Consider the following 13,558-nt stretch of genomic DNA (forward strand, 5'->3'; position numbering starts at 1 on the left):
TTAGGCAGAGATTATTATTATTATTATTTATTTATTTATTTATTTATTTATACCCCGCCACTCTGGGCGGCTCCCAATCAAATGTTAAAAACAGTACAGCATTAAATATTAAAAACTTCCCTAAACAGGGCTGCCTTCAGATGTCTTTTAAAGATAGGATAACTGCTTATTTCCTTCACATCTGAAGGGAGGGTGTTCCACAGGGTGGGCGCCACTACCGAGAAGGCCCTCTGTCTGGTTCCCTGATATGCTATACTTGCTTCATTCTTTCTCCATATTGCAGGGCTGAGATGAGGAAACTGGAATAGCTTTCGGAGGTAGTTAGTCCCGCGAGCTTGTTAGTCCAATTAAACTCTGTGAATAGCTGCTTGTGAACAAAACAACAGAAGCGTCAAGACAGAAGATTATGCCCATTTTGCTTATGTTACAGTGGAATAGAGTAGTCTGGGTCATTGGATGAAACATTTTACTTTTATCAGCTGACCCCCAGCCAACAGGAAATGTAGCAGCGGTCTTGTGAAGACCCTTACATGGTGGCTGTTCCTTTGTCTGCAAAACTTAGAAGCAAACCTTTGTTTCCCTGCCTACCTTGACATCAAAGCAACAAGGATGGGGTGGTTGCAAGGCTCTGTCAACTTTTTTACTTTAGAATTTTGCCCCTGAGCTGTGCTGACCATGGGGGAAGGCAGGGCGACAGATGAAACATTACTGGAAAGATTCCTGGGTAATACACCGCCCAGCCGGCATCGCTGATGCCTTATTTTGATCATAGTTGGAACAGACATGGAGTGGGGGAAGGGATAACGTCTCCAACCAACTGATCTAGACTTCAATTAAGTAATGAACAGTTTCACAAAAGCTGCGATTTCCAGCTGTCACCTCCTTTTACTTGGTCAGATAAACCATTGCATGCTGCAGTCATTACATGCCTACCCTGCCCCAAGGATATGTAATGGCATAGAAATAGTTGTTAAAGACATTTGTTTTGTGTGTGTGTGTGTGTCCCCTTCCTAATTTACACTGTAAGGTGCTGCTCAGATAATGCACATCTTGTGATTGAGGTCAAACACAGGTGAGCAAGCAAACCTAGCTATTTTCTAAAGCCTTATGAGTACCAGAAACACCATTTATTTCCACCATAAGATGAGAATTCACATAACTTGTTATTCATGATACACTTGATTATGGTGCTTGTAAAAGGCTCTTCTTTCTGATGCATTTGCCCTTCAGTATCTCAGATACAAATTTCAAAACCTATTGAGTTCATGTTATTATGAACTCATACATTTTCCACTTCTCCTTTCTCACCCTTTTCTGATGAGGTCTCTGCTTCTTCATCTTCCCTCTTTGTCCCATGTGACCATCCCTTGACATTTGAGGCATATCCACACAGCTCAGATTTAGTGTATCTGAATTCTCACAATCCTGTTATTTATTTCACTACCCCAATATGTAGGGTGTTGATGTGGTCACTACATGACTTACAGTGACTTGCATAAGCTGTGTATTCTGCATGGTGCTCTTTCCACACTCAGTAGACAGTAGAGTGACTGAATCCTACGGGGAGATAGATGGATAGATAGATAGATAGATAGATAGATAGATAGATAGATAGATATGTGCCAGTCCATTAATATCTACAACCTGCTTCTCTTTGATACTTCTGCAGAGTATCCAGGGAATCAGAGCCTTTTGAATTGTATCTCTTCACCCTCAGAATTTCTGTAAGAGCCAAAGGACAAAATGCCTACAGAAATCTAAGTGTCAGGGTCGACCAGATGTATCATGCCTGGTGATGCTTGCCGTGCGCCTATCTGGTTTGTTCTTCTCTTACTGCCTCTGAGAGCCATTAAACCGAGTCATGTGTTCATGTTCCGTTCCCAGAAGACCCAATTTCCTTGCCTGTAGATCTATAGTAATTCAAGAAGCTAATGTGCTTATTGCAGCAATTAATGATCCATTTCCTCTGAACAGTATTTACAGAAAACATGCACTCATCGGTGATGGCAAAACAGTTTTCAGAATCTCCGTGGGATCATTCTACTTCTGTCATGAAAGCTGAGGAAAGCTTCACTCCTTTTGGGCTCGGTCACTTATCAGCTGCCCAACAACCACAATGGCTCCCCTGCTAGCCTTAAGAACTAGAATCGAGCCAAAGGTTTCTACAAATAATTTCTTCTAAGAAAATTTCTGAGATGTTTCTCTTTTTCCCCTTCATCCCGTTAGAAAAGGGCCACTTTGCACAATTATCTCAGATACACACCTACATGTACACTGTCTCGGAATGACGCTAGGTCTTGACCATTGTGGATGATGCAGAATGGTAGCTAGGCTGCCAGATGTAGTTCCTTTCTCTCTCTTTTTGTCAGGGGCAGAGGAGGGTGGAAGTGTCGGGTCTCAGTGGTAGAGCATCTAGTGCACAGCTGGAGAGAACAGCCTGAAGCCCCGAAGAGCTACTGCCAGCCTGTGTAGGCTGTACTGAGATAGATAGACCAATGGTCTGGCTCAGAAGGATACAGCGTCCTGTGGTCCTGCAGCTGTCAGTTGCAGTGGCTGAGGGAAAACACACCCCACTGTAGGTGGAAAAGGAAGATGTTGCACTACTGTTGCTGCTGATGGTGTGTCCATCCTGTTGGAAAAATCTCTCCTCCCTCTGGAGAAATTAAGGGAGATGGTTCTCCCAATTTCTCTGCCCACAAATAGGCTGGAGAATGAGGGACCATTTGCGTGCAGCTTTATGCAAACAACAAACAACATTCATAATCTTAACTTTTAGCTGGAAGCCCACTTCCCAAGATCCCCTCCTTCAAGACCTGGTTGTTAAATAGCATTCTTTGAATGAGATCTCTTTCCTCATGGTTGAATGGTATGCACACTTTCTCTCCAGCATATGAAATTTTTCAGCTTTACCTAAGACACGTTCAAAGAACAATATACAAGACTTAGCATGAAATAAACATGTCTTCCTCTTTTGAATATTTAATATAAAAATACTATTTTATAATGCAATATTTAAACTCACATTTAGAGTACTTCAGTGTTTCAAACTTTTAATTACTTTGAATCAAAGTCACTGGTTATATCGATTGATCCCTTAGCTTGTGATTTGTGATTAGAACTGCGATTCCCAGGGCTTTCTGAGGGCGAGCCGTGAAGCTAAAGTGATTTTAATAGCAGTATAAAATATTGTACATGTTTAAAATGGAGCAGCCTAATTAGTAGCATATGTTCCAGCAGGAAAAAAATCCAGAGAAAGACTATTTCATAGGCAAAACTCCCTCAACTGCACATAAACCTTCCCCTTTGACTGCAACCCAAGCTTTTGTGGTAAAGGTGTGGTCTGTTGATCAAGACAGGTAGGAATGGACTTCAGGTAGGGATGGACTTTGCAATTAATCTCTGCAGTTAATATGATTAGCCCCAATTGTCAATGTAAAATGATAAATTATTCTGATTATCAGTCCAGTGCTCAAATATTAGTGAAGTGTCTAGAAATACTATTCTAGCATCATTTTTAGTTCTATCACCTGCTAAAACTTTTCTCTCATGAGCGGCTCGTTTGACTGTCACTTAATTTGCCTACTAGGCACACCAGAAGCATATCAAGAAGTCTTATCTTCCTTCTAGGAAACAGCATTCATTATTTTTGCATAGAAGTAAATCCTTGCAGGGTGAGATAAGAGAGTGAGAATGAGGAGAAAACAGAAATGGGATGAGATAAAGGGTGCTGGTGGAGGAAGTTTTCAAAAGGTGACAAGGCAGAGATGAGGTCAAAGCGATTAAAATGATACACAGTTAATTTGGCATAGAGGCATGTGGCTTGAAAACACTGTTGGTTGGAGGTTAGGATAGACAAATGGCAGGAGCCCCCTGCCTAGTCACCTGGCCTCGGCTTACTTTATCTGCACATTTGCGATCTTTGTTCTGCTATGTACATGCACATGTGCACATTTTGTTGATTGGAAGAGACCCACAGTGCACTGTGCATAACCATTTTGTCAAACGTTCTTGATGTAAAGTTCTGTGCTGTATTTGTGGCATGAGTCAAATAGTCTTAGCTGCTTTCACTTCCCTGAACACAATTGCAGGATGCACATTCCATTAAATGTGTTAATCTGTTTCTCGGGAACTTCAAAGGCTAATTTATTGTGGCACGAGTTTTCGTTGGCAAGAACCAATTTCATCCGGTGTGTTAAATGGACTGAGAGCTACTTCATATGTAAAAACAACAACTGAGCTATATACTGTCCTTTTTAAATTATTGATTTCCCCACCCGCTCAGGTGTGGAAATGAATCACAATTATGAGAGGTTGTCAGCATCTAGATTAATCCAGTTACAGATAGGTAGCCGTGTTGGTCTGCCATAGTCAAAAAATTTTTTTTCCTTCCAGTAGCACCTTAAAGACCAACTAAGTTAGTTCTTGGTATGAGCTTTCGTGTGCATGCACACTTCTTCAGATACACTGAAACAGAAGTTGCCAGATCCTTCTATATATATACAGAGCCAGACAGATACCCAGAGAGAACTTGCTGCAAGACAGACCCAAAAAAGAAAATAACAGAACACCTCTAGTCATCACATACAGCTCCCAAGTCAAAACAGTACAACGCATCATCAGAGATCTACAACCTCTCCTGGACAATGACAGTTCTCTTTCTCAAGCTCTGGGAGGAAGACCTTTCATTGCCTACAGACAGCCACCCAATCTTAAACAACTCCTAACCCACAATAATACTACAACCAGACGTAACACGGACACTGGCACCAGAGCCTGCAATAAACCCAGATGCCAACTTTGCTGCCACATACACCCGGACAACACCATTACTGGCCCCAACAACATCACACATACCATCTCGGGACTATTTAATTGCTCATCGTCTAACATTGTCTATGCCATCAAATGCCAACAGTGTCCCTCAGCTCTCTATATTGGACAAACAGGCCAAACCTTACGCCAAAGAATAAACGGACATAAATCGGACATCAAGAATCACAAGACAGAGAAACCAGTAGGAGAACACTTCAATCTCCCAGGACATTCTATACAAGATCTCAAAGTAGCTGTATTACTACAAAGGAATTTCAGAAATAGACTGGAAAGAGAAGCTGCTGAATTGCAACTCATTACCAAACTTAAAACCATGGAGAGACCTGGTCTGAACAAAGACATTGGATTCTTATCTCATTATACACGACAAAGCCATTTTTCACCTTCTCACCCCTTGCTTTTTCCTGTAAGACCTATTGCAGTCGTTAAGAGCCGTCAACAGGCTCATCTCAGCTATCTGCCAACCACCCATTCCCACCACCCTTCTGAGTAATACCCCTCCCCACCTTCTCACTATATAGAAGGATCTGGCAACTTCTGTTTCAGTGTATCTGAAGAAGTGTGCATGCACACGAAAGCTCATACCAAGAACTAACTTAGTTGGTCTTTAAGGTGCTACTGGAAGGAAAAAAAATTTTTAGATTAATCCAAGTGGTTGTCGGGAACAAATCAGTCTTAACTGGAAAAGCGGGGCTTGACTCGAATCCCTTTCATCAGTGATACTGTAGACTTATCACCCCCAAAAAGCAGAAACAAAAAGGTGGCAGCTGGAGAGTTCTAAAAAAAATCTGGTCTGGCTAGCCTTGGCTCCTAAATAAGTAATAAGCAACACAATTTTATTCCAGGATTCTCAGGAGTCTTTGGGGGTTTATATTTTAAATGTTTTTAGTATCGCATCCAAAGTAGTAATAAATCCAGTGGACACTTTTCAACTCCTTTCCGTCCGCTATTGTTTCCGGCCATTAGTGCTGGAATGATGCTGCAATTTTTGTTTTATTTAGAGTGTGACAGGAATGCCAAAAAAGGAGTGAAATCACAGTGCTTTTAGTTCTCTGACAAGGATGTTAATAAGAAGCACTCTTCCTTCTAAATTAGCAATCGGGATTGCAGAATTCATTCTCGAAATGGGCTCTTAATGTAGTCTTCTGCCAGGCAGATAGCTTTACGGTTGTTTTAAAGGGTTTCTCTTCTTTAAAGGATAGATCCTGCTCTAGACATTCATGACCCCACATAATGTAATGTATGCCCTTTACTGAGGACACCGTAGTAGTATACAAATAAGAATAAGAAATCTGGAATAAGAAGCATGGATCTCAGCTCACTTATTTTCTAAACGAATAAGGATCTTTGGCTGCTCACCACAAATAGCTTGTAGTCAGCCTGGTTCATGCACACCACTAAGGCAAACCATGCCTGAGAACACACAAATATTCTCAGGAAAACATGTGGCCGCTTCTCTCTTCTCCTGGTTGTTCTGCTACCTCTCTACAGTGGCGTAGCGTGGGTTGTCAGCACCCGGGGCAAGGCAAGTAATTTGCGCCCCCTAACCCGTGGATTTGCGCCCCCTAACCCTAACCCCCAGATGTTGCGCCCGGTGCGGCCGGCCCCCCCTGCACCCCCCACGCTACGCCACTGCCTCTCTATCTGGAGCTAAGCCCTTGTTTTCACGTAACATCATGTCTGACTCTAGGCTCAAAGTTTTCCTTGCTCCGGGCAAACTGCAAGCCAAAAGCCACGGGGGAGACAAACGATGAGCCTGCCTTGAATGGATGCACCGACACTAGAAGGGCAGGATATAAATGCGCCAATAAATAAATGTTCCAGAATGCTGCCCCACTTGCACCCAGCAGTTTCCCATTTTCAATTAGCAGAATGAATTGTTTGGCACACTGTAAAGAAACAGTGGATTGTAAGGAAAGTGGTTCTGTCTCATAAATAAATGGAAACTTCACCGTGGGTGGACCTGAACTGCGACTGGCACTTCTAGGTTTGTCTCAGTGTGGTGTAGTGGTTAAGAGCGGTGGACTCGTAATCTGGTGAACTGGGTTCGCTTCCCCGCTCCTCCACATGCAGCTGCTGGGTGACCTTGGGCTAGTCACAATTCTTGAAGTCTCTCAGCCTCACTCACCTCACAGAGTGTTTGTTGTGGGGGAGGAAGGGAAAGGAGAATGTTAGCCGCTTTGAGACTCCTTCGGGTAGTGATAAAGCGGGATATCAAATCCAAACTCTTCTCTTCTTCTTCTTCTCATGGCTTATGAGTTGTGGAGTGGCTCAAGACAAGTGGTCACCCAAGAGAAGGGTTGTTGAGGTTCTCCATTGCCACACTGGTCACGGCTGACTTTGCACACTTCCTAGCATGGACCCAGTTCACTGGGGATTTAATCCTACGCAAGCAAGCCCCTCTAAAAAGAGCAGCCCGTTTGTTTTGCACCCTCCATCTCCTCACAGCTTGGGTTATCTTTGTGAAGAAAATCTCCAAAAATTATGCTTAAAGCTGCGTCCTCTTGATTCATTTGTGAGATACCCCTGGGGGCTGAGCAAGTCGCTAGTCCTTCCTTAGCCTGCCATGGCAAAAGCTAGCTTTGATCTTGAGCATCCGTGTTTCTTTCTTAATTTTTTTAGTGATAAATTTGTGTGCTTGAAAATACATTCTTATCTCACATAGTAGTTGGAGGTTACAGGCAGATAAATACTTTGAGGCATGCAATTTCATCAAGCCTGAGAGCAAGCCAAAATAATGTGATTTTGACTCTCTCTCTCCCCTGCCCCCCTTCATGTTAATGAGCTGCATCTCTCTGGAGTTTTCTTCTGGTTAAATAATTAATATGCAGGTGCCTGGCTCTTGCTTTGCTGTTTGTCATTCCACTTCTCTAATTTGCATTGTTCATGGTTCTCTTTCAGAATCTCTCTTGATTTTGCTCTTGTTTTTGAAAGCTCTACATTTCAAATATGCAACAGTTAATAAATGGGTTTTGCATGCCTGCTTTTGTTCAGCTCCAGACCCAAACCATGATTGATTAGAGGCGAATTAACCCCAGCATGCATAAGAGGACACAGCCAAATTAAGACTATTGGGCGGGGGGGCAGCTGAAGACAAGGGAAGAATGAAGCCCCAAATGGGGCTCACTGAAGAGTAACTTCAGGTTTTCCTTTTCTGTGCTAAGCCAAGCAACCTGCATCTGACTTTGCTCCTGCCCTTTTCTTTTGCACTGACACAAGGGAGCAAAAGACTAAACGACAGACAAGGCTAGTGTTCATGGTACAGCTATAAGCACCATTTGGTTAACAAATTTCCTGCACACCTTGCACTGCTGGGGCCTGAGGTGTAGTGAGCAAAGTGCAATGAAATGAGCCGTGACAGCTCTTTAGATCTCTGCTGTGTGAGGACTTGCCCTCCGCACTGGCAGACGAAGGCGTGCCTTTTCCCTTCCCATAACATTACCAGTTCCCTGTTGCATGGGAGGTTATGCTGCAAGTATCTTATGCAATGAGTCGAGGGATGGCTCTGCATTAGGAGTATCTGCCCTGCCATCAATAGATATCTGAAGGCAGCCCTGTTTAGGGAAGTTTTTAATGCTTGAAGTTTTATTCTGCTTTTAATGTTCTGTTGAAAGCCACCCAGAGTGGCTTGGGAGGCCCAGCCAGATGGGCGAGGTAGAAACAAGAAATTATTACAAATTATTTTTATAGTGCCTGGTGGAGTGGGTTTCTGAAATGGTCAGGTGTGCCAGGGCACTCTTAGGCTGTGTATACCCTCCCATTTATTGTGCATGCACGTGGCATTGGCCACAATCCATCTTTGTCTTGTATCCATCCTGCCGCTTCCTGTGAAATGTTATGTTTTGATGTGTTTTCCTGCAAAGCAGCTTAGATCTCAGTTGAGAAAAAGAGCAACTTTTTGGTGATGCTTAAATCAGTAAGACTAGGGGTTACCTTTTTGGCCCATGGCATGTTTGAAAAGTGGTGGAACAGTTGTGGGCACCCTGAGACCTGGGAGAAGAGTTGATGGAAGAGGACTGGAAAAAGTTTAAAGACTATCTACAGAAATATAGTAAATTGTTTGAATGTTAAAATGATGTGGGATTTAAAGGTAACACGGCATTTGGGATATAGTTAAAAGAGGTATGAAAAAAAGGATTTAAAAAAGAGGGGAAATTAGAGATATAACAAGTGGGAGTATACAATTATAAATGAGATATGAAAGAGGGTTAGAATTTGCTGAACTTGACGGAATAAAGAGGAATACAAAAAAGGGAGATGTGAGGAGGTCAGGAAAGAGGGTTATAGAACCTTGAAATTTAAAAGTGGATCCTTTTTTCCCCTTTTTTATTAAGTATGTATTTTTTGGTTTTTTGTGTGGATTTGTTTGTTTTCTTTATGTGTTGTAAAACTCTAATAAATATCTGTTAAAAAAAAAAACAGTTGTGGGCACCCTGCAGCCAAGCACGTGTTGAAATGTTGACTGCAACTGAATGCTGCTTTCCGGTTTAATTTCAGTGGGGCTGGGGGCGCTAGAGAAGGCATATGTTCATCCATGGCGACTGCTGATAAGACCAGCAGAGCTGAGCAAAATAATGGGAAAACGTCTACTGTGCTTAAATCCAGTCTGTGTGGGATAGAGCTATAAATGAGAAGTCCGATTTGCTTGGGGTGGGAAATGGCTTATGCTGCTGCTATAGCCCTTAGAAGGAGGAGAATAAGAGTTTTGCCCAAGACTGGAGGTATGAAAACATTAGAAAGCAGCTTCTTCCTCATTTCCTGCAGTAAAAAGGGAGCTTTATCCTTTTTTGGGGAGCAAAACAAGGGGAAGTTAAATTGGTATCTTCAGAACCAGACAGAAAATAAGTTGAAATTCATTGATTCACTTCCCTTGTTGGATTCAGAGCTAACCCAGATTTAAAGTGGTAACTCCATGTGTAGAATCTCCATCAAGTGTTTTGCATGTCAGTGTGGTGCTGGGAGGTCTGCATTTGACTTAGGACTATGAGACCAGGAGAGGAGGTTTGATTTAACTCTTTCCTCCATGCTGTTTTCTGGTTTAAAAATGCATACTAATGAACCACAGGAAAGGCACCTACCAAAGTAATTGGCTCATATTGTAGATTATCAGTGTCTTTTACCTCCTGCTGCGGGGAGGTAAGACTGGGGGTGGCCTCTTCTAATACAGCAGAATTATAGCATTTCAGCGTTTTGAGGAACAGATCCTTTTTGGTAAGTGCTACGAATACCCGAGGAGGCTACTCACAGAGACCCTTTTGTTTTCATCCACAGGTAATGCAAGTGGTGAAGGAGCAAATAATGAGAGCACTGACCACGAAGCCTAGTTCTCTGGATCAATTCAAAAGCAAACTTCAAAACCTAAGCTACGCAGAAATACTGAAAATTCGCCAGTCTGAGAGGATGAACCAAGAAGATTTCCAATCTCGCCCAATTTTGTAGGTGTTCTCCTGTAGAAGTCTTGCTTCCCCCTCCCCACCTCCTGTTTGGGAGGTCTAACAAATGTGAATGACATTTATGAACCCTTCAGGAATTGCTCTGTAATAAAACTGTTCAGGGGCAGCATTTCAAAGCAGGGCAGTCACATCAGCATGGAATGCGCTTGCTTCCATCTGCAGAAATAAAAACATGCCTCTTTGCATTCACCTAAAGTGGATTCTTCTAATCCCTGTAGGGCTCAGAGTAGTTTATTTGCAGCAAATGATGCTTTGACATTTTCACCCTTTGTGTGCGTGTGTGCTTTCCCCCTCCTCTATGAATTTTCCTTTCTTGCCCAGTTCCTTGCCGAAAAGAAAATGTCACCATCAGTGAACCAGGCAAAATGAAGCCTGGAGCGGAAGCACAAAGTCACCAGGACCCCACAAAAGCAGACTGAATTTCTTTACTGTCTGGTGCTGGGGGGGGGCGGTTATCTAAAGGAGCTCCTGTATGCCTATGTTAATGGATATTAATTGGTATTCCTTTTGCATCACTTTGTGCTCTTGGACCTGGAGGCAGATTGTCAACTTGTTTTTTAGGCCTCTCTTGGGCCCATTTCACATTTTCACTAGAGCGACACACTTGCCACTTCATCATGGCAGATCTCAGCCCATTTTTAGCAGTAAAACAAAATGGAGCTGGTGGGCCTTATCCATTATGCAACAGCATTTTTTGACTAACAGTCAAGTTTATTTTGAAACTTAATCTTCCTTTTCCTTCTTAAGGGGAGCTGAGCACAACTGTAAACTAACCGGTCGCGCCATCCCAACGATGCATCCTGTGACAGAATGTAAAATCAGCTTTAAATGCTTGAAAAATGCTTGCATTTTCTGCCTGCAGGTCTTCATACCCAGCTGATTTTTAAAGACTCGGGAGACATTGACACAGTTTTTGAGGATGTATAATGTGAATTCTCAATGCACTGTAAGATTACTTACTCCAGCTTATTGGCTGAATGAGTTTGATCCAAAGATAATAGTTATTCAGTGCGATATTATGGTAGAACCTAGCACCCCAGAGCTTATTCAAAAGCAGGCAGATCGTAGTCCGTGCAGAATCCCCATTGAGATGCCTGCACAGAGAAACAGGCATCTGCCAGAGTTCTGGCACTGCTTGTGGCCAAGAATGCATGTGCTGCTTATCTGTCTCCATTGTGGGGAAAGCAAAGCCAGGAAACAATCAACCTTCCTTGCTTGGAATCCAGGACTTGAAGTTCCAAACCAGCAGCAGACGTTTCATGCTAATACTGTTTCTTCACTCTCCCCATTGAAAGCAACAAGCTCTAGGAGTGAGGTGCCACTCCTGGCGGCCTCAGCCTGGACAGCCCAACTTCCAGGCATGCCGCCCTGCTTGCTTTTGAGGCAGTAATCCCTTCTCTGCTCAGGGAGATGCAAGTGAGGGTGAAGTCACTGGTATCCATGCCAGGAGAGGAGACAAAAGGAAGGCAGAACGAACGGTGTGAGGCAGATTTATTGAAAGGATAATATCCAAGTTCCCCAAGGCATTTTGAACATAGACCTTCTTCAGTCAATATATGAATTGAACTGCAGTGTTAGGCAGGTGTGTTTTCTCCACCGTTTCCTTAACAGAACAAATGAGCAACTTCACTGCTTGTGTGGTTCTGGTTTCGGGAGTGTAAAGAGAGCTGGTTTCTCAAATGGCAAAAGACGGCTTCATCCCCCTTGGAGATTTGGGGGTGGGGAGCAGGGAGTTATACCTCCATTGGCGTTTGTGTGTGTGTGTGTGTGTGTGTGTGTGTGTCTGTCTGTCTGTCTGTCTGGTGCAGTGCTGCTGGAAGAAGTCCTAGTGTTCACACCAAAGGCCCAGTCCCCCTCATTGCTGGGCACATGACACAACACATCCCTAAATATGCTATGTTTGGAGCAAAGCTCCAACGCCACAAGTGAAACAGAATATATACAGCTTCTCAAGGACCAGGGGTCCATAGTAGTTTGGGACATTTGACTGTAAAGAATAAAGAAGTGCATGTTGTACCTGGTTTGCCAATTGATTGCTGAGTTGAAACAGCCTCCTCATCTTGCAAACAGCTGGTAGCATTGCAGAGGAGGCTTAAGCTAAAGCATGAGCAGGAGAAAGGATTGCCCAAAGTGGAAATGTATTGCAGAGTGAGAACTCCAGTTAAGACTCAAAACCTGCATGGGAAGTATTTGTGTGTAGTGTGAGTTTTTCTAGTTAGATGTGACTAAGTCTGTGTCTGTTTGCTTGTGTTCTCTCCCCCCCCCCCCACTCCTTCCCAGGGAGCTCAAAGAGAAGATTCAGCCCGAAATTTTAGAGTTGATCAAGCAGCAGCGTCTTAATCGTCTTGTTGAGGGAACCTGTTTTAGGAAACTCAACAGTCGGCGGCGGCAAGGTACTAACCAGATTTCTTTTTCCTGCCTCTTTCTCCTTTGCTCCTTTGTTTTTATTGACCACTATAAAAATAACCTTTATTGTTTTGTTAGGGAGCTTTCAGACATGATGGAAAGAGTGCCTTTTAGCCTTTAAAACGTCACTTCTGTGTGTGTTCAACGCAGCATAAAATTGGGGGAGAGCCATTGATACACTGAGGCTGGACCTAGATATTATGCCAGATGCAAAGGGAGGCCTTTTAGAGACGGCAGTGCCATATTTGTTTGTTTCATCAAGTGGCAGCCTGTAAGATGGCGTGATTGAATAGGAAATCCTGCGATATGATGAAATCATAAGACAGGTTTGAATATCTCTAAATTGGTGGGGATTTTCTGAGGCCTGGCAGGGCTTCTAATTCGGCCCACAAGGCTGCTTTCCCAAACACCCCACAGCAGTTGTCATGTGTGAGATAAAGATGTGGTCAGGATGGGCTACCCCAGGGAGTTTTCCTTGGATTCAGATCCTGAGCATCCATTTTCAGTTTCTAAAGACCAATGTGAGGTGCCCAATCCCGCCCCCAAGCTTCCCTATCAGACAATTAATTCTAAAAAAAAGCCCAAGCCCATACTGTTAAAAGTGTCTTAGCTTAAAACTACATAAGGCATGATTACTTAAAGCAAATATTTCTGTTGAGATGGTCTGGTGTGTTTCTTTACAGGAATTTGGGGCAGGTATTAAGTCCCGGTTTAGATCCTTCTGTCATTCTGCCTAGAATTATTTCACCCTTTCTCACCGTCTGCCTTCAGTGTCACAATCCATTAAGATCATGTGCACATTTTCTGCTTATTCTGAAACCAAGGAAACTGCCACTCAGTCTGCCTGACATAAAAGCCTCCTTAGA

The 13,558-nt window shown here is 43.1% G+C and overlaps 1 protein-coding gene across 11 annotated transcripts in view; it reads left to right on the forward strand.

Annotated features, from left to right (window-relative positions):
- The window catches only part of ELMO1 (engulfment and cell motility 1), a 286,288-nt gene that overhangs the window by 258,467 nt on the left and 14,263 nt on the right, over window positions 1–13,558 (forward strand). For all 11 annotated transcript variants that reach the window (XM_083577984.1, XM_083577978.1, XM_083577981.1 and 8 more), the window contains 2 exons: window positions 10,105–10,268; window positions 12,567–12,679. In XM_083577984.1, coding sequence (XP_083434110.1) covers window positions 10,105–10,268; window positions 12,567–12,679 — 277 coding nt within the window. The remainder of the gene's footprint in view (window positions 1–10,104; window positions 10,269–12,566; window positions 12,680–13,558) is intronic.

The sequence above is a fragment of the Podarcis filfolensis genome (assembly GCF_964270895.1).
Source record: "Podarcis filfolensis genome assembly, chromosome: 12".
Lineage (NCBI taxonomy): Eukaryota > Metazoa > Chordata > Lepidosauria > Squamata > Lacertidae > Podarcis > Podarcis filfolensis.